This window comes from Phyllobates terribilis, unplaced genomic scaffold (genome assembly GCF_046119375.1).
Source record: "Phyllobates terribilis strain yellow unplaced genomic scaffold, ASM4611937v1 Scaffold_5__5_contigs__length_657084704, whole genome shotgun sequence".
NCBI classification, from domain to species: Eukaryota; Metazoa; Chordata; class Amphibia; order Anura; family Dendrobatidae; genus Phyllobates; species Phyllobates terribilis.
The window spans coordinates 2,061,379-2,083,706 of NW_027362765.1; the positions used below are offsets into that span (position 1 = coordinate 2,061,379).

Genomic DNA, 22,328 nt, shown 5'->3' on the forward strand with positions numbered 1-22,328 from the left:
CCACCTTGGCCCGGTCAGAGGGAAACTGATGTGCCAGGAGTTCAAAGTGCAGCGTGCACTGGTTCAGAAAACCCCGACATAAGGCGGGGTCACCCCCAAAACGAGGAGGCGCAGAGAGCCGGGGTCCAGAGCTGGATGCCATGGCACCAGTAGGCTGAGGCGCCGCCAGAGCGGGTGCCGCTCAGCTTGAGGCGGACACAGGTGGGACAGACAGCGTGTCCAGGCGGGAGTTGACAGACCACAGGTAGGTCAGGATGGTTTCCTGTTGGGATCTCTGACGAGAAACCTCCTGGTACAAGTCAGCAAGGGAAGGAGCCTGGGGGCCACCGGGTTCCATGGCCCGTGCAAACTGTTACGGATCCGAGTAGTGGAACCTTTGTGCTGCGGTGCAAGGAGGGGCGTGAGTAAGTATCAACTCTCACGGCGAGGTCGCACGGCGGCTCAGTGGAGGGAGGAACCGAGCAGAGGGACCAGGTGCCACTCTGGGACCGACCATGTATGAGCAGGTGACTCCCACGGGTCAGAAGGCAGGAACTGACCGGTACAGCGGATAAGCTTCGGCTGGCAGGCTGACGGGTGGTCCGGGTAGACAAGCAGGCTGATTAGGCAGATAGTCAGGCGAGTGTTCTGGGTAGGCAAGCTGGCGGCACAACAGGTAGCTGGCTGGTTCTTCTAGGTAAGCGGGCAGGCAGGCACGGCAGGTGCTTCCAGGTAAGCGTGCTGGCAGGTAACAGGCAGGTGCTTCCAGGTAAGCGGGCAGGCAGGCACGGCAGGTAACAGGCAGGTGCTTCCAGGTAAGCAGGCGGGCAGAGCCCATAGACAGACTGGCGGACTGGACTGTAGACAGACTGTCAGGCAGAAGAGAAGTCAGGCTAGCGGACTGAGCAGAAGATCAGACTGGCAAACAGGACTGACTTGCAGAGGACCTGGGGGCTGAAGCAAAGTAAGAATCACAAAGCAACAACCTTGCACGGGCACCTCCATATTGGAGGAGGTGCCTCTTATAGGGAAAGCCCTCCGGTGATTGGCCGGGGACTTTTTAGGACGGTGCGCGCTGCCCCTTTAAGAGGGAGGGAGCGCGCGCGCGCCCTAAGCACAGAGCCAGGGAAGCTGCGTGCACCAGCAGCAGCTGCAGGGAGGCCGGAAGACGCTGGAGCAGGATCGAGGCGGTAAGGGGGACGGCGTCTCTGCCTGGCAGGGGGGAGAGACGCCGATGCTACATGAGGGCGCTACAATATATGGGGGAACTACACTGTATGGGGGCACAATGTGTGGGCATTAAACTGACAGATTTGCAATTCTCCAGAAAAAGCCTGACGTGGATGTTACAAAATAGTCACTGCAGCCGTCTACAATGGGGTTACTTTTGGGGGTTTTCTGCTGTTCTGACACATTCAGGGCTCCGCAAATGTCGCCCGCAAACTATTCTAGCAAAATCTGTGCTCCAAAAGCCAAATAGCGCTCCTTCCTTCTCAGCCCTGACATGTGGCCTAAAAGACATATGGAGCTCACCGTGTTCAGAAGAAATTGTGCGATAAATTATGGGGTCCATTTTCACCTATTAACCCTTGTGTACCTGAAAATTTGCAGCAAATACTATAATTATATTTTTACCACTAAAATGTCATTTCCATGTTTCAGTGTTCTAAAATTCTGTGAGGCACCTATGACTTCAAAACACTCACTACACCCCTAGATTAATTCCTTAGGCAGTAAATTTTCAAATATGTGGTCACCTCAGGGGGTTTCTGCTGCTTTCGCATGTCAGGGGCTCTCCAAATGCGACGTGGCATTCACAATTTATTCCAGATAAATAGCACTCTTTCCTTTCCTAGCCCTGCCATGTCCCCAAACAGAAGTTTTTGACCACATATGCGGTATCATCGCGTTCGGAATAAATTATGTAACAAATTATGGGATCCATTTTCAACTATATTATCCATCGTGAAAATTACAGATTTGGGGCTAAAACAATATTTTCGTGAAAAAAAATAAAATTTTCCATATGACGACCTAATGTTATCAAATTATGTGTAGTATCTGTGTGTTCAAAATGCTCACTGTACCCATGGATAAAATCCTTGAGGGGTGTAGTTTCCAAAATGGGGTCACTTGTTGGGCTTTTCCACTGTTTAGGCACATCAGGGGCTCTCCAAACGCAAAATGACACCCGCAGACTATTCCATCAAAGTCTGCGTTCCAAAACGTCACTCCTTCCTTTCTGAGCCCTGCCATGCACCCAAACAATAGTTTTCCTCTATATAGGTAGTATCCGCGTACTCGAGAGATTGAACAACAAATTTTGGGCTTCAATCTCTTCTGTTACCCTTGTGAAAACAAAGAAATTTGGGGCTAAAATTACATTTTTGTTGAAATAGTTGAATTTTTTATCATCACTGCTCTACGCTCTGAACTTGGGGGTTCAATGTGATCATGTGATCACCACATATCTAGATACATTCCATGAGGGGTGTAGTTTCCAAAATGGGGGGACTTATAGGGGGGTTTCCACTATTTTTAGTCACATCAAGGGCTCTCCAAACCCAACATGGTGTCCGGTCTTATTTATAGCCATTTTTGCTTTCAAAAAGTCAAACAATGCTCCTTCCCTTCTGAACCCTGCCGTGCGCCTAAACAGTGGTTTTCCCCCACACATGGGATATCTGCATGCTCAGCAGAAATTGCACAACACATTTTGTGGTCCATTTTCTATTATTAGCCTTGTGAAAATAAAAAAAAAATTGGGTCTGAAGTAAAATTTATGTGAAAAAAGTTAAATGTTTATTTTTTCCTTCCACGTTGCTTCAGTTCCTGTGAAGCATGTGACATAACTCTGATTTAAGGGCATAAGAATTCAAAGTTTGAAAATTGCAAAATTTTCACCAAATTTCCATTTTTTTTACAAATAAATGTAAGTCATATCGAATAAATTTTACCACTATCGTGAAGTACAATATGTCACTAAAAACAATCTTTGAATTAGTAGGATCCGTTGAAGCGTTCCAGAGATATTGCCTCATAAAGTGACACTGGTCAGAATTGTAAAATTTGGCTTGGTCAATAAGGTCAAAATTGGCTCTAAGGGGTTAAACAACTCTCTTTAGTGTGATCATACAACATACAAGCCTCTGCTTGCTCAGATAGTACACAGCACTACAGTAGTACAGTGCATTATCACTGCTTGTCATGTAATACTAACGGCCCCATACACATGAGTTAAGTGTTGGCTGAACGGTCATTGGCAGACGGCTATCTCTCCTGACTCCCCCATACACACAAATATTCCAGCTTTCCTGTGATCTGTATGAGGGTCGCCTCCAGACTTCTCTAGCGGAGGATTATCTACAGGAAGAACAAACTGATTAGCCTCTGAAATTCAAGATGCCAGATCCTACTCTGCCCTGACATTATCTGTCGGGAGGCCTCCAAATTCATTATATAGTCAACCAAACCCCCGAAATCAGTGCTTTCATTCAACCTCAGTCTAATGTGCTTATATTTGACCACATACATTAAATGGGTACTGCCAAATTACATAGACATCCAAAAAAGACAGAGCGTATACAGTGCTGGCCAAAAGTATTAGCACCCCTGCAATTCTGTCAGATAATACTCCGTTTCTTCCTGAAAGTGATTGCAATCACAAATTCTTTGGTATTATTCTCTTCATTTAATTTGCTTGCAAGGAAAAAACACAAAAGAGAATGAAGCAAAAATCAAATCATTGATCATTTCACACAAAACTCCAAAAAAGGGCCGGACAAAAGCATTGGCACCCTCAGCCTAATACTTGGTTGCACAACCTTTAGCCAAAATAACTGCGAACAACCGCTTCCGGTAACCATCAATGAGTTTCTTACAATGCTCTGCTGGAATTGTAGACCATTCTTCTTTGGCAAACTGCTCCAGGTCCCTGATATTTGAAGGGTGCCTTCTCCAAACTGCCATTTTGAGATCTCTCCACAGGTGTTCTATGGGTTTTAGGTCTGGACTCATTGCTAGCCACCTTAGAAGTCTCCAGTGCTTTCTCTCAAACCATTTTATAGTGCTTTTGGAAGTGTGTTTTGGGTCATTGTCCTGCTGGAAGACCCATGACCTCTGAGGGAGACCCAGCTTTCTCACACTGGGCCCTACATTATGCTGCAAAATTTGTTGGTAGTCTTCAGACTTCATAATGCCATGCACACGGTCAAGCAGTCCAGTGCCAGAGGCAGCAAAGCAACCCCAAAACATCAGGGAACCTCCGCCATGTTTGACTGTAGGGACCGTGTTCTTTTCTTTGAATGCCTCTTTTTTTTTTTTCCTGTATACTCTATGTTGATGCTTTTTCCCAAAAAGCTCTACTTTTCTCTCATCTGACCAGAGAACATTCTTCCAAAACGTTTTAGGCTTTCTCAGGTAAGTTTTGGCAAACTCCAGCCTGGCTTTTTTATGTCTCGGGGTAAGAAATGGGGTCTTCCTGGGTATCCTACCATACAGTCCCTTTTCATTCAGATTTCGACGGATAGTACGGGTTGACACTGTTGTACCCTCGGACTGCAGGGCAGCTTGAACTTGTTTGGATGTTAGTCGAGGTTCTTTATCCACCATCCGCACAATCTTGCGTTGAAATCTCTCGTCAATTTTTCTTTTCCGTCCACATCTAGGGAGGTTAGCCACAGCGCCATGGGCTTTAAACTTCTTGATGACACTGCGCACTGAAGACACAGGAACATTCAGGTCTTTGGAGATGGACTTGTAGCCTTGACATTGCTCATGCTTCCTCACAATTTAGTTTCTCAAGTCCTCAGCCAGTCCTTTGGTCTTCTTTCTTTTCTCCATGCTCAATGTGGTACACACAAGGACACAGGACAGAGGTTGAGTCAACTTTAATCCATGTTAACTGGCTGCAAGTGTGATTTAGTTATTACCAACACCTGTTAAGTGCCACAGGTAAGTTACAGATGCTGTTAATTACACGAATTAGAGAAGCATCACATGATTTTTCAAAGGGTGCCAATACTTTTGTCCACCCCCTTTTTTAGGTTTGGTGTGGAATTATATCCAATTTGGCTTTAGGACAATTCTTTTTGTTTTTTTTTTCATTGAAGACAAATTAAATGAAGAGAATAATACCCAAAAATTTGTGATTGCAATCATTTTCAGGAAGAAACTGAGTATTATCTGACCGAATTGCAGGGGTGCCAATACTTTTGGCCAGCACTGTATAAACCCAATAGAGTAAAACGTAAATTTTTATTAATAGAATTTTACAAAGACAAAAATATATTAAAATTCAAGAGGAGGGGATACAAGACAGAGTGACACCTCACCCAGTATAAATTAGAAATGGTACCCCTGTGTATGTCACAATTACAAACATTTATGTGATATAAAAATAATAAAAAATTATATTGTAGCCACCAAGTGGATAGTATATAACATGTGGTTCTATTACAACATACTCCTAGTGCAATGAAATATATAAAAATTAATCAGACCCACAATGGTACCAGTTCAATAGATCATGCACTACTAGAGTAGTTTAAGTAACAAAAAATCAGAATTAAATCTATAAGGAATATGTATATATTAATAAGTAAATGCTTATAATACAGCGTATAAATAAATGCATAAACTGCCTTGCGTGCAATAGACATACCAGCTAAAAAGCTGAAGGGGTTAAAAGAACTACCATATAAAAATATGAGAGCATAGATACATGTATAGGATTAGTACCTAGGATAGTTGCAGCCACTGGCTAGGCGGAAGCCCCCACGCGCGTTTTGCACCTGCTTCTTCCTGTGGGCGTGTGTTTTAGTCTGTGTTTGGAGTCGTGTTAATAGACTTTTGTATATTGCAGGCCCAGACACCATTATTAGGCATTTAAGTATCGTAGTAACTAGGCAGCCCCATACTATTGAGTACTTGGGGGAGGAGGGACATTCAGCGGAACTCTGTCAAACATTCTTAGATGCCATGTTTGCATTTGACAGCAGCAAGTGGTTAAACTGCCAGGGTTGGTGTAGCAGTCGTACCTGTGCCATCCCTGCGGTGTACATCTGTTCTGGTGCTCAAAAGACTTAATTTCTTTTAAAACAAATGTTTAACATGTGTCTTGTGCTTTTTGCATGTTTTTTTCTTATTACAAGAATTGGAAATGTATGTGAAAACGAGATGATACCAAGGGGATTAAGGCTAAAAAAATGGCCACAGCCCTGTATGATGAGACAGATTGTTCATTGAAGTTGATGGGTTAATCCTGAAACATGAGGAGCTGGAACTTACTTTTTATTTCTGTTTTTGTATCCAATCCTCATTGGAAAAATTTGTGCACAACGAGGATTTGACTAGCAATAATGACAAACTGAAAGCTAATTTAGCGAAGATGGAAGATTTTATTATGAACATCCACAAAATACATCTACTAGCATGGCAAAAAACGGAGGAAGGGGGGCCACAAACACAAGTGGAAACATATATACCACCCGGAACAGAAACCACCTTTATTAGAGCTACTGATTTGGAATTTGTCCAGTTTTGTGTTATCAGAGGAACAATTATCACTTTTAGCGAAAGGCCTAAGTTTTGCCCCTACCAATGATTTTGATGTATTTAGAGCAATTTTGGATGTTAATAGACTGGCGCGGAAATGTCATTGTGATAGCTCTGATAATGATGATGAAAATATTAGGCTATGTGCCCACGATGCAGAAATGCTCAGGATTTTTTCCTGAGCGTTTCTGCATCTCCCTGGCAGAAAAAAACGCATGCAGATTGCAAAAGTGGATTGTACATGCGGATTGTTCATGCGTTTTTCCTGCCAGGGACATGCGGAAATGAAGCGTTCTTCACATGCATTTCCGCATGCGGATTGACAAGCTCTTTCCTGGCGATTTTAGCATCACTTGGAAAGTGCTTGACAACTAGGTCACACTATATAAATCCTTGCAAACAGCATGGATTTATATAGTGTGACCTTTAGAATGGTTAAAAATAAAAAAATAAACCTATACTTGCCTTCCGATGGCACGGGGTGTGTAGCTGCGCTCGTTCCTGGCTGCCGGCACATCGCGATTCCCTGTACTGAAAGACCTGCCGTCACATGACTGTGATGTCAGCGCAGGTCCTACAGTCCAACACGATCTGTCGGCAAAGGGGAAGGAGCGTAGCGCGGGCCGCCATAAGGTAAATATAATTTTTATTTTTTATTTTATTCTTTTTTTTTTACAGTTTCTATGGTAGCTGGGTGTGGAGGAGACTCTCCTCTCCTCTACACCCGGGTACCATACGCACATTAGAACGTGCCAATTACGCAAATACAGATGCAGTCTTGTGGAATTGGCGCGTTCTAATGCAAGTCAATGGCGGCGAAAACGCAGCGCTTCCGCAAAATAATTGGTAGGGCTGCGTTTTTTTCCACACTGATAATCCGCAGCGGAAATTTCCGCAGCATGTGCACAGCACATGCGGATTATCATTGGGGAACATTGATGCCCTTCTACCATGCGTTTTTAATGCGTTTCCGCAGCTGCAAAAACGCTGCGGAAATGCATTAAAAACGCATCGTGGGCACACAGCCTTACTGATGTTGCAACAGTTAATTCTGATATTACTCCTAACAAATCTTTTTCAGAACAAAAGGTGTTATTACAATTGAAATCATTGGAGAGGGAATCTATGAAGTCTGATTCCTCTCTGAATAGTCTGTTTCATAGGGGAAATCCATCCTTTAATCCACTTCAATCATGTTCCATGGTTTTAGACCAGTTCAGGATCTTATTGAAAAGGATTTGGTTTCTCTAAACAAATGAAATCACTCATAAAGGAAATAAAAATAACAATCTAACTAGAAAAGAAAAAATTGCCCTGAGGGAACTCAAAACTAATATGAATTTGACAGTGCGACAAGCAGACGAGTGGGGCACAATAGTGGTATTACATTCTATTTAGCTCAAGCTCAATTTGATTGATTGAAGAAACAAGAAACACGGATGTGTATTTGGAACTAACCAGAGACCCCACCAATGATTTCAATATGGAATTATATAGATTACTACAAGAAGGTTTGAGTACAGGAGCCTTGGATAAAAAAACTGGCGGAACAGCTTTATGTGGAACAACCTTTCATACCTATATATCATTAATTTCCTAAGATCCACTAAAACATATTTCCACCACCACTCAGACCAATAGTAGCGGGCTTAGGTTCTACGGGACTCGGGAGAGAGACTGGGTGTGTGGATAGATTTCTATCTTCAACCACTAGTGCAAGAAATTCCCAGCTACATTAGGGACTCTAAATTTGTGGTTACTGTATTTGAACATTTTTTTATAGCAAGAAAATTGGCTATCATGCGATGTTATACACACGTGGTCAAAATTGTTGGTACCCCTCGTTTAATGAAAGAAAACCCACAATGGTCACAGAAATAACTTGAATTTGACAAAAGTAATAATAAATTGAAAATCTATGAAAATGAAGCCTGGAGGCCTGGACAGAAATGATGGTACCTCTGAAAATATTGTGACAAAAGAGACATGTTAAATTAAGTTGTGTCCACTAATTAGCATCACAGGTGTCTACAATCTTGTAATCAGTCAGTGGGCCTGTATATAGGGCTACAGATACTCACTGTGCTGTTTGGTGACATGCTGTGCACCACACTCAACATGGACTAGAGGAAGCAAAGGAAAGAGTTGACAAGCAAAGGAAAATTGATGACAAATCAAAGAGACGGATTATACAAATGGTAACAAAAGAGCCCAGGATAACTTTTAAAAAGAGATTAAAGGTGAACTTCAAACTCAAAGAACATCAGTGTCAGATCGGACCATCCGTCGTTGTTTTATCCAAAGTGGACTTCATGGGAGACGACCAAGGAGAACACCATTGTTGAAAAAAAAATCATAAAAAAGCCAGACTGGAATTTGCCAAACTACATGTTGACAAGTCACAAAGCTTCTGGGAGAATGTCCTATGGACAGATGAGACAAAAATGGAAGTTTTTGGCAAGGCACATCAGCTCTATGTTCACAGATGTAAAAATGAAGCATATCAAGAAAAGAACACTGTCCCTACTGTGAAACATGTAGGAGGCTCTGTTATGTTCTGGGGCTGCTTTGCTGCATCTGGCACAGGGTGTCTTGAATCTGTGCAGGGTACAATGAAATCTCAAGACTATGAAAAATATTTAGATTTGAGAGTACTCAGTGGTTGATACCATCTTTTCAGTTAGCCATTAAAAGGTAACAAATTGCAAGCTTTCGAGACTACTCCGGTCTCTTCATCAGGCATATTATACCACAAAATCTGAAAAGTCACATATTTATACACAATAAGACATACAAAAAATGCAATAGGTAAGACAGGTGATGAAAAGCAGAGTTATTATGGAAGATATAAACAGATCTATTAACTGCTAAATATTTTAGCAGTTAATAGATAAGGAGTGTGAAGGTTTTATTGTCCTGTGACTAGGTCCAGTGTAGTGATGGCCTCACTTTCAGATCAGCAATGAATGTGTCGCATGGATTTATGTCTTTCTACATCAACTAAGGAATTTGCTCCTCAGACTTGTGAGGTCATCGCTACACTGGACCTAGTCACAGGACAATAAAACCTTCACACTCCTTATCTATTAACTGCTAACATATTTATAGCCAGAACGGTTTATCTCTTCCATAATAACTATGCTTTTCATCACCTGCCTTACCTATTGCATTTTTTGTATGTCTTATTGTGTATAAATATGTGACTTTTCAGATTTTGTGGTATACTATGCCTGATGAAGGGACCCGAGTAGTCTCAAAAGCTTGCAATTTGTTACCATCTTTTCAGTTAGCCATTAAAAGGTATCAACCATTGAGGACTCTCAAATCTAAATATTTTTCTATCTACTGGCCAACACGGTACAAGAATATATATTTTCCCTATATCAAGACTATGAAGGGATTTTAGAGAGAAATGTGCTGCCCAGTGTCAGAAAGCTTGTTCTCAGTTGCAAGTCATCGGTCTTGCAACAGGATAATGACCCATATCACACAGCTAAAAACACCCAGGAATGGCTAAGAGGAAAACAGTGGACTATTCTGAAGTGGCCTTCTATGAGCCCTGACCTTAATCCTATTGCGCATCTTTGGAAAGAACTGAAACATGCTGCCTGGAAAAGGCAACCTTCAAACATGAGACAACTGGAGCAGTTTGCTCATGAGGAGTGGGCCAAAATACCTGTCGAGAGGTGCAGGAGTCTCATTGACAGTTACAGGAATCGTTTGATTGCAGTGATTGCCTCAAAAGGTTGTTCAACAAAATATTAAGTTAAGAAGAACCATCATTTCTGTCCAGGCCTATTTCATCAGTTTATTTTTTTTTAAATTCTGTGGAAACAGTGTTGAAAAGAAAATCCTGACTTTAATTTGTTCATTTTCAGAGAGTTTTAATTTATTACTTTTGTCAGATTCAAGGTATTTCTGTGACAATTGTGGGTTTTTCTTTCATTAACCCCTTCATGACCAGTCCATAAGGTCATGTGAGTGCTTATTTTTTGGGGGACGAGTTTTACTTTTAAACGTCATTACTAGTTTGACCCTATCGTGTACTGGAAAACGGGGAAAAAAATTCCAAGTGCGGTGAAATTGCAAAAAAATGCAATTCCACTGTTGTTTTTTTTCTTTCCACGTTCATTGAGTGCTAAAACTGACCTGCCATTATTATTCCCCAGGTCATTATGAGTTCGTAGACACCAAACATGTACAGGTTCTTTTTTATTTAAGTGGTGAAAAAAAATTCCAGAAAAAAATGGCGCAATTTTCCGAGACCCTCAGCGTCTCCATTTTTTGGGGATCTGGGGCCGGGCGAGGGCTTATTTTTTGCCTGATGTTTTTATTGATACCATTTTGGGGTAAATCCGATGTTTTGATCGCCCATAATTGCATTTTATTGCAATGTTGCGGCGACCAAAAAAATGTAATTCTGGCATTTGGAATTTTTTTCTTGTTACGCCATTTACTGATCGGATTAATTATTTTTTTGGTAACTTCTGAACGGGCGATACCAAATATGTGTGTGGGGGGGGGGGTATTTTTTATTTTATTTTGTATGGGGCAAAAGGGGGGTGATTTAAAGTTTTATATTTTTTACATTTTTTAATATTTTTAAAAACATTTTTTTCACACTTTTTGCTTGCTTCTATAGTCTCCATAGGAGACTAGAAGCAGCCACTGTCTGATTGCCTTTGCTACATAGAGGCGATGAGCAGATCACCTCTATGTAGCAGAAATGCTCCTGTGCTATTAGCGCTGACCACTAGGTGGCGCCCATAGCAATCTTTTCATGACAACCACTGGGGTCTGCTGCAGATCCCGGATTGCCATGCCCACCCATCAGTGACCCGCGATCACATGACGGGGTCACCTATGGGCGGGGTAAGTGGCACACTTCCGGTGCGGCCCTCTTCAATGCTGCTGTCAGAGATTGACAGCGGCATTTAAGTGGTTAACAGCCGTGGGTGGATCGCGATTCCACCCGAGGCTGTTGCGGGCACATGTCAGCTGTAAGAATCAGCTGAAATGTGCCCGGTTCAGTGCGAGCTCAGCGCCGAAGCCTGTGCTGAACCGGGGGTGATGGCCTGGGGCGTACTAATATGCTCCAGGCCAGTAAAGGGTTAAACGAGGGGTATTAACAATTTTGACCACATGTGTACCTCTATATTCAACCACACAGTGTAGCATTAACTAGCCTGAGCTATCACTTGGATACCTATAGCACGTATACAGTAGAAATAAAAGATTTCATTATCATGTCAGATAAATTTCTTCTGGATCATAATTATTTCCGCTTTGACAATATATATATATATTTTTTTTTTACAAAGGAGGGGAGTAAGTATGGGCAGCAAATTTTCATAGTCATTGGATTAATGTCCAAATGGGAGGAGCAATACATTTACCATGAGAGCAATATTTACAGACCAAAAAATCATATGGTACGGTCGATTTATCGACGACCTCCTCCTGATGTTGGGTGGCCCACAGGAGGAGGCGTTGAAATTTGCAGAAAATCTCAACAACAATGATTTCAATTTGAGATTCACACTTTGTTTTGAAACCCCATAAAACACTGTACATGGAAATTGTGGTATCAAATAACTCCTGTCTTTGTGGTCTTACAAACAAGCTTTTATAAATGCCTCAAACTTCTAAGTGTGAATCAGACCTGAGATCTAACGTGATAGAGGATGACAGTCCGGTGAAGACGGGAAACATATAGACGGCCGGTGGTGATGTAGTCAGTGACGGACTCTAGCCAAATACGTTTATAGAGCCGTAGTGGAAGATGAAGATTTCGTCTTCATCATAAAGTAGTTATTTCTCATGTCACGTGTAATGAATATCTCCTGCAGTATTGCTAATGCCGATTCCAGTGTCTGTAAATGAGACGAGAATTAGCTTTATGGAAGATGAGTCTATGAGAAAGGTATTCACTGGCAGATTCTGAGGAAGAAACTGCTTGTTGTCTGTGGCCTAAAATATATAGGTTTTATTACTAGATGTAAAGAAGAAAACTAAATACTGTAAAACCTAAATCTCCTCAAATGTTTCCCTTATTATCTCCAGTAATTGTATTATTACACAAGATTTTTATGATGTTACATCGGCTCATCATCTTCTCATTCAGGTCTCTACAATATCAGATCCTCTCAGTGAAGATCTTCTATATAAGAGAATTTTCCTGAATTACGCATCAAAGATGGATATGGACACAGACAAGATGGCGGAGATGATATTCCACCTCACCCTAGAGATCCTCTTCCGGCTTACTGGAGATGTGAGAGATTCTGATGACGTCACATTACATCATTCTTATCTATGGGAATAACAGATGGACAGAACTGGAGAGGTGAGGACTCTGGAAATGTCTATAGTGAGATTTATTAATGTGTCTCTCCATAACCAGGATTACACAGTAGTGAAGAAGACCTCTAGTGAGCGCTGTCAGGACCCTGTGTCTGAGGGATGTGGAAGACCCCTGAGCCTAATCACGGGGCCTCCACCTCACCCCCTGATACATGAGGACATCAATGACCAGAAGATCCTAGATCTCACCTACAAGATGATTGAGCTGCTGACTGGAGAGGTGACACTGCTAGGAATGAGGAATGCTGGGACATTTTAAAGTAAAGCTATGAAGGGATTGGAGGGATAACTCTATCATTGTATGTGTCAGGTTCCTATAAGGTGTCAGGATGTCGCTGTCTATTTCTCCATGGAGGAGTGGGAGTATTTAGAAGGACACAAAGATCTGTATAAGGACGTTATGATGGAGGTTCCCCAGCCCCTCACATCACCAGGTAACAGACAGGACTGAATACACACGACCTATAATTATCTGTATGTAAAGAATTAATTCAGTCCCTGTATGTGCTTCCTTTAGATCTATCCAGTAAGAGGACAACACCAGAGAGATGTCCCCGTCCTCTTCTTCCACAGGACTGTAAACAAGAAGCCCCCAATATTCCTCAGGATCATCAGGTAGATGGAGAGAAGGTGTCATGAGATCTCTCCTGTGATGTGTAGACGACTGTGAAGGTCTTGTGTTCGGTCTTATTTTATCCACTAGAATTATATGGTTTATACTTGTATAATGAGAATGGTGGCGATGGCAGGATTAGAGCTGATCATTAGTGATGAGTGAGTGTATCGTTGCCATTCGCTATTCGCACGGATAGTACGGTATTCAGGTTTCTCATTATATTGCTAGTATTTGTGTACTCGCTTCGCTATATTCGAATGTCCCGCCCTGCAGTTTTGGCGCCTCCTTTGCAGCCACTAAACATGCTGGGCTTCATAACCAATCACAGTAATGCCGCAGACATCTTGATTGTGGCATTACTGTGATTGGCTGGCCGCCCAGCAACATAGGGTCTATTTAAGCCCTGCCGCCGCCATTTTGTGCACATTGCGTCTGGAGCCTGCATTCTATAAGCATAGGAAGAGATCGCTGAGCTGCTAGGGAGAGTGTTTAGGCCTCTTGATAAAACAAAAGCCCTTTTAAGGGCTACCTGCAATGTAAACTAGTTCTGTGTTTAAAGGAGCCGCTCACTAGCTCCATAATACCACCAAAAATAGCTCTTTTCAGAGCTGAAGGCACACAACGAAGTCAGAGTACAAGGAGGGAGAGATTGTGTATTAGGTAGGGAGTGTATTAGGTAGTGTTCTTCCAGCGTCCATATTAAAACAGCTCTTGTCAGAGGAAAGCAATATTTTTCCAGTACACACAGAAGTAGCTTTTTGTGCTGCCTTTCTTTTTTTTTTTTTTTTAACCACCGGTCTATTTTCCCTGCTGTTTTAGGGGTCAGAGCCTGCCTTCTGTCCATATTGGTCCACTTAAAAAAGTGTTTTGTGCCCTACACTAAGCAGTAGTCCAAACATTTCCTACTGCCTGCTACAAAGCACGCACCAGGCCATTTTAACCAATATTTTGGCTGTGACAGCTAGCTTGACTTGTGCCATCAACATCTGAAAATCTGTCAACAAAGCCCAAAATGCCAAAAAAGACTGTTGTTAAGGGACGTGTCAGTGGTGCGCAAGAAGGCACTCAGTCTGTGTCAGGTCAGAAGAATCTTGATGCATCCACTATGTTCCTGGAAAAATTTCCCGGTCTGGAACGTAAACGTGTGTGGAAGCCAGAAGAGCGAGAGCAGATTCTGTCTTGGATAGAAGACAAGGCCTCTACGCATTTGTCAAGCAGCAACAAATCTTCCACGACCACACAGTCTACTGTGGATACACAGAAGGCTGGCCCATCCAATCCTGAAGCTGGTTCTCCTTCCTCCAACAATTTTCAGTCACAGGAGACATATGACCCCAAGCTTGGCCACTCTGAGGATCTGTTTAGTACGTATCCTTTGGTTGGCTCTGGACTATCACTGTGCAGCATTGAAGAGGGACAAGAGGAGGTGGCGTGCGTTTATGCTTATGTATTTGAGGACCTATGGCCAGAAGAAAGACTCTTGGCGGAACATCATTTTTTTTCTCCAGAGGTGGAGGCTGATGATGATGAGACACAGTTGCTGTCAGGTCAGCCTACAATGTCAACTGGGAAGGAGGATGAGATGGAAGACGAGGTAGTCGATTATGAGTCCACTGATCCGACCTGGACCGTTGGCATGCATAGCCATGACAGCAACACAGAGGAAGATGGATATGTAGCACCAAAACAGGCACCAAGGAGTTGTGGTTTGCCCAGAGTGAGAACTGGGTCAACTGTTCCCAAGAGCACCGCCGCTGTGCGCCAAGTCAGGGCGAGGGGGCGTTCAGCTGCTGTGTGGAATTTTTTTTTCTGAAAGTCCTTCAGAGAAAAACATTGTAGTCTGTAGCATCTGCCATGCCAAGTTAAGCAGAGGCCAGGGCAAAGGCAACCTACATGCTCACCGTCCAAGGCTCAAGTTCGATGCTTGCAAACCTATTCAGGAGACATAAATACAAAACAAAAGACATCAGCCCACCACCTGGATATAGGAGTACTACCAGACTAAGGCACCCTGAAGGAAAAGCCCCTCCAGAGACGGGCCACCCTCCCGTCAGCCAGTCTTTCATACTCCAGAGAACGTGCCTTCACCAGGTCACCTAGGATGTTCCTACAAACTTCATTTGCACTTAGGATTTTACTCTGCGTCAAAACTAAAACTCGTGCTTTCCACGTGAAATACCTGACCACTACACTTAGTATGAATAAAGTGGTTCGGTCCCTTCTCCCAAGGTCTCCGAACGCTCCATAGGCCCACCTGGCATAGGATAGAGTAGCCAGCCATGGCCAACCAATGGAAGCTCCCACCCTGTTGTACACCTCTGTATTAAAGGGACAATGAAGAAGGAAGTGCTCCATGCTTTCAGCATGTTAGCACAAGCTGCACGGGGGCAATTCCTGTCCTCTGAGCTCCTGTACTTCAAATTGCCCCTTACACACAGCTTACCTTGGAAGCAGCGCCAAGTCAAGTCCCAGTACTTCTTGGGGATCCTGCTAGAATTTAACAAACTCAACCCAACCTCCAGATCCCAACGGTGGGAAATGAGAAAGCAAGACCCTCCTATCGAGGAGTTTCCTCGGGAGGGACCTCACCTCCCACATTCCCAGATCCCACCGGTGGATCATTTTCAGAACCGGGGTAACATAAGCTGGGAGATGCCCATGCAGTGTGTGAAGATCTTTCAATCTTCCCCCTGAAGATTGATGGCTGAAACCATCCCTTGCAGGATAATACCCATGGAGGAGCCCTCTCTTTCCAGAGGTTTGCCACGTTAACTTTCAAGAAGGTGTTCACTAGGAACACGACGGGTTCACCATATCCAACCACCCTAGTCTCCTCGTGCGGTAAGTGACCTCCCGCTTGACTAGGTTCAGTCTATTCCCCTATATCATCTGGAAGAACAGACTGTAGACCCGTGTCCAGAGAGGCTCTGGCAAGACACAGACGCTGCCCAGGTAGATTAGCAAGGGGAGCAGGAAAGCTTTGCACAGGCCAACCCTTTCCCTCAGGCTCAAAGACCAACCCTTCCATTGGTCCACTCTTTGGGCGACACTTTTGATTCTGCCTTCCCAGTTTTTCATGGGGTAATCACCCTGGCCGAATTCAGTGCCCAGGACTTTGGCGTGTTCTTGGGGTTCGGGGAGGGTGTCCGGAAGATCAAACCCGGGATCTCCGCCTCCCAGCCATAGACTTTCACACTTATCCTGGTTAACCTTGGACCCGGATGCCTCCGAGTAGCGCTCCTCTTCTGACATCACCACCATTGCCTCATCTTGCGAAGAAACAAAGACGGTGACATCGTCTGCTTAGGCCACTACCCTCAAGATGGGAAGGGATCAATTGCAAAGGCATAAAGCAAAGGGCTAAGAGGACAGCCCTGACGGACACCAGATCCTACCCTGAAAGGTTGTCCAATCCACCCATTTGTTTCAATTGACATCTCTCATGTTGGAGCCATGGTGCAACAGCTCTCCAAGGTGTGATCACTCCTTTTTAGATGCAGACTAACGAGCAGATCTAATTTGATGCAGTTGTTAGTTTTGGAAATTTTAATTTACAGGGTGATTCCATATTTTTTTCCTCAGAATTGAGTGATTTCATAATTTTTTCCCTCTGCTTGGTCTGAAAAAAATTACTCTTACTGGGTACCACATTTTTAATCTTGATTTCTTTTAGTGTTTCTTAAAGCCCTAAAGTTGCCATTTGAAATTACTTTAGTTTTGTGCCATGTCTGTGATCTCCTTTTTTTCAACAACATTAAACAACTGAATGAACATCCTCCGAGCCCGGTGATTCCATAATTTTTGCCAGGGCTTGTACAATGGAATCGTTTAAGAGGGCCGTTGTAGATCAGTTGCTGAAAACATCACCCTCAGATAATGCTGGTAGCAGAGGTACCAGCTCTTTTCAACACCAAAGGATAATGGGGAGAGACACGAACACCAGCTCCAACGGAGGAGGGGGGAAAATGTGCCCAAATTGGGCAATTTTCAATATACCAGCAAAACAGCAAGGGCTATCTGCCTATAAAAATGCCTAGGAGGGATAAGTTGCAGAACATGGTCAAGGGTTACTTTAAGTGACCATACGTGTGTCCTTTCTGACGCTTCAGTTCCCTTTAATTATTGGGTGTCTAAGCTGAACACTTGGCCCGACCTCTCTTTATATGCCTTGGAGGTGCTGGCCTGCCCGGCTGCTAGTGTGGTGTCTCAGCATGTTTTCAGTTCCACTGGGGCAATCATCACTGATAGGCGCACACGCCTCTCCACGGAAAATGCAGACAGACTTGCTCTGATTAAATTCAGTAAGGACTGGATATATCCACAGTTTGTAATCCCTCCAGATGACAGCAAGCCAACCTAAATTCACCAAACATGCAGATTCATGCTACTGCTGTTAACGTCACCCCCTTCCCATAAAACAAGATTCCTTCCATCGTCAATCATGACTCAGCCCATAGGGCTAATTTTTACATACTATGCACATTGTACAGTGGACAAACCAGGACAGTATTCCTACTCCAGCCTAACTACTATTTGTGATTGGAGACCCTTGGGATGGTGGCTTCTTGTGTCAACCATGACTCAGCCCATTGGGCTAATTTTTACAAACCCTATGCACATTGTGCAGTGGACAAATCTGTAATGTACAGTGGTCCTACCAAACTAATATTTGTCATTGGAGGATGGAGGCCCTTGTCACAGGTTGTGCCACATTGTGACTGAGATTTGGAATACATATTCAATACCAAATACCAGAAAATAACCAACATACGTTGGAAGGAGGGTAAGTAAAGATTATCTACCAAAAAAGACCATTACCCATTAAAAATTAACTTTTAATTTAAACACACTAAAATAATGTACTCAATAGTACAGTTGGGACAAACTAACATATAAGAAAGGAGACATAGAGGGATATAAAGGTGAAAAAGGAATAGAAATAGTGTCAGCTAGGCCGTAAATAATACGCTATAAGGGATAATAGACTAATCCCTTTCTGGCAGTGGAGTATATCAGCCCCCAATATTCAAATAGTGCCCCCACTGTACCCACGGCTATCCTTCACCTAGTCCCCAAGGAACCTTACTAATGCAATTCAACGAGTACACATATGAATTTGACAAACAGCGTCCTCAGTAGCGTATTCAGCAAATATCCAATAATGACATCAATGGCATATAGAAAGTTAAATGTCCACAGTAATACTGTGACTGCATTCCGGTTTGGTAGCATCTATTATCGATGCACCCTATCCCTCATTTAAACTTTCTTTTTTTCCCCTGATGAGCCCCACATTCAAGGAGGGGGGGCGAAACGCGTAGAGATTATGGGAACATTTGATCCATTGGTATATTTTCATATTGAAGTGAAGCCTGATGTCTTTTTGGATATATGTTAACTCTTTCCTCTGGTGATCGCATCGTTGAATTTGATCTCTACAAACTGAATATTTTTGGATCAACAAGTGGAACTTGACTTTACACCAGCCTAAACACTTCTTGGATGCAACAAGATAAGTCATTGATTTTTATTACATGTATACGTGTTTTTTTCTGACTAGCAGCGTTTTTTTCTCATTGGATTTTCTTTATTTGGGACATTGTCATCTTTGTATCCATCAGCACCTCTAATATCGTTTAGATTTCCTGTAACTGTTTTGGTGATTACTGGACTATTATTTTGCTTTACACTGGTCATCTGATATGGCTTTTTGAAAAATCTCTGGACTTTATATTTTTTTTCAAGATTTAATTGGCCTTTTTTTTTTTTTTTTTTTTTTTTGGGTCTTGCATGACTCTGCATGCTGGTGGACTACATTTCCATACGCCTCAATTTTTTTTTGACTTTTTGGGGTGTTAGTATTACTGTGGACATTTAGCTTTCTATATGCCATTGATGTCATTATTGAATATTTGCTGAATACGCTACTGAGGACGCTGTTTGCAAAATTCATATGTGTACTCGTTGAATAGCATTATTAAGGTTCCTTGGGGACTAGGTGAAGGATAGCCGTGGGTACAGTGGGGGCACTATTTGAATATTGGGGGCTGATATACTCCACTGCCAGAAAGGGATTAGTTTATTATCCCTTATAGCGTATTATTTACGGCCTAGCTGACACTATTTCTATTCCTTTTTCATCTTTATATCCCTCTATGTCTCCTTTCTTATATGTTAGTTTGTCCCAACTGTACTATTGAGTACATTATTTTAGTGTGTTTAAATTAAAAGTAAATTTTTAATGGGTAATTGTCTTTTTTCGTAGATAATACATATTCAATAGAAATGTACTGTCAGTCAACCTATTTGGCAAAAAACATGCCTGGCTTGTGCCACATTGTGACTGAGACAGGGGATACATATTCAATAGAAATTTACACTGACTGTTGATGACCGACTGATGGCCCTCTGAAAATTTGAATTGAGGGCCACAACTACTACAGTACTCCATCGTAGATAATGTTTGACAAGGGAGGCCCTTGTCAAGGAATCTCCCTGCACTTATGACACAGCCCCCAGGAGTAATTTTTGGAAATACAATGCACATTCTGCACTGGACCAAGTAGTACAATATCAAGAAGTCTTCTCTGCCTATATAATCTGGGAAATATTGACCATCAAAATCTCGGAGCCATTTGGAGAAGCTTCTCCAACCCATCCTGGAGTTGGGGCACTATATATCCTTTGTCCATTGACTTGCACAAGTGATATATTTGAGCTCGTCATCCAGTTGACTAGTGCAGCTTTATTTTTCCAGTTCACTGAGTTCAGCCATACCTGAGGATCGCAGGCCGTACTCACTGCTACCTTCTAGTACTCCATGTCTCTTGACTTTTTCTCTGTAGTTTCTGCCCCTAAATGAGTTAAATAATACAGTGAGGGCCTTACAATATGAGTAAGTGAGGGCACTCTCAGATGTACACGAGGGACCTCCAAAATCTCTACAGGAGGGCACTTCAAAATGTATGTTACAGGGCCACACGAGGGCTCTCACAAAATTCCTGCCTCCTGCAGGGCCTCTGAACATTTGAATTTAGGGCCACAGTATCACATGCTGGTGGTGGAGGAGGAGGAGGGTCAAGCCCAACGCTACAATGGGCACATTGTAAACTGCTATTGAATATGTATTCCACTATCTGAGTGTCAATGATGGAGGGACCGCCCAAATGTCTAAGGAACAGCTGTCCCTCCAAAACGCATGTTACAGAGCCACCTGAGGCCTCTCAGGTCAAAGATCAACATACCTACTAGTACGTTCTTGCTGTGCTTGTAAAGTGCTGGGGAATAGTGAACTAAAAATGATGTATGACAGAGGGACCTACAAAATGTATCAGGACCCTCTCAATTGTAAAAGGTGAAAAAAAGCCGCAACAGTATGTGTGAACAAAGGCTAAAAGGGATATTTTTTGGTTTCTCTGGTTTATTTAGCCTTATATACAAGTGATTGTGCAGGAAAACTGTTTCTTAACCTTTTTGGCCTGTTAAATGCAATTTAGGTTAGGTTTGATAGTTGTTCTTGTGTGTCTGTAAAAGTGGCGTAACACTGCAACAAACTTATTCCCAGAAACCATATGTGAGTCAGAAATGCATGCAGGCACATTCTCCAGGCTCTTCTCATTCTGTTTCATCACTTTCCCATCCATCAGCCTTTTCCTCAGGCCCCCAGACCACTTTTTAGGGTCTATCAGAAAATTACTCACATTTCCCATTGACTTACCTTGTACTCGCTATTCGGAGCGATTATTACAAAGTGCTCGTTACGATTATAGCGATTACGGTACTCGCTCTTCACTACTGATCATAGATGTGACTTCTCCATCTGTCTGTGACTTTTACAACATTTGTTTCAGGGTGAAGATCTGACCCATATTAATACTACAGAGACATATGTGAGGGGCGATGAGCGGTGTAAAGAGGAGATTCCTACATATGGCTACCCAGGTGAGTAGTAACTACTAAATGCAGAGAAGTCACTGATTCTTCTCCGTCACCGGCTGTGGCTGGTTTACCGGTCAAAGAGTCCAGCTGGATCACAATTGTGTAATCACCATTTTGCATCTAGACCAAAACATTGTCCTCCACCTAAAACTGTTCAAATGACTTTGGACATTGAAACTCCTCAAATGACTTTGGACATTGAAACTCCTCAAATGACTTTGGACATTGAAACTCCTCAAATGACTTTGGATATTGAATCTCCTTTTCTATAGAGCTTACAACCTGGAAGATCCACCTACCAACTGAAATTGGAAGATCCTGACTCTTACCTGCCCAGATTTGTAAGCTACCAATCCAAATAACAGTGTATGTAGAATGTGCTGACAAGTTACAAAAATCACTTGAAGAAAAATATTATGATGGGCCTGTAAGAGAAAGCGGAGGGTAATGATGCTGTTGGCTTCCTAGATTCCTGTTATCTTATTGGATGAATCTACCCTCTCTCCCTTCTGTGCTGCTGAATGTGCTCATATGGTCCCTACAAGACCAGGTCCAGTCTTTATGACCAAACCTCACTTTTATGATCGACAACATTAAATGTGCAGTGAGGCCAAGTGTGAATTTCTGTATAATAACAGAGTTTCCTGTTACCCTTACTTTTCTATTTCTTTTTAAACCAAATTACTTCCAATAGATAAAGTATACAAAAACATTACACTTGTGCCATGATATATCTCTAAGCTGTGCGTGGCTGATGGCTGTAATATACATTTATTCACGCCTGCAGGAGATGTGTTGGCATGACTCGAGCCCTGGTTTCATGGATTCACTCCACGTCATAAATAATATTATCAATCCTAAAGAATTTAGATACAAT

At 42.6% G+C, this 22,328-nt stretch overlaps 1 protein-coding gene across 2 annotated transcripts in view; it reads left to right on the top strand.

Annotated features, from left to right (window-relative positions):
- LOC141270852 (uncharacterized) overlaps positions 1-22,328 on the top strand; it is a 43,755-nt gene that overhangs the window by 16,268 nt on the left and 5,159 nt on the right. The window contains exons 1-4 of one of the 2 annotated variants that reach the window (XM_073680950.1): positions 12,748-13,117; positions 13,208-13,331; positions 13,415-13,512; positions 21,364-21,454. In XM_073680950.1, coding sequence (XP_073537051.1) covers positions 12,863-13,117; positions 13,208-13,331; positions 13,415-13,512; positions 21,364-21,454 — 568 coding nt within the window. In that variant the 5' untranslated portion in view covers positions 12,748-12,862. Of the gene's footprint in view, positions 1-12,747; positions 13,118-13,207; positions 13,332-13,414; positions 13,513-21,363; positions 21,455-22,328 lie in introns of those variants that run through there. The other variant, XM_073680949.1, reaches the window with a different exon arrangement.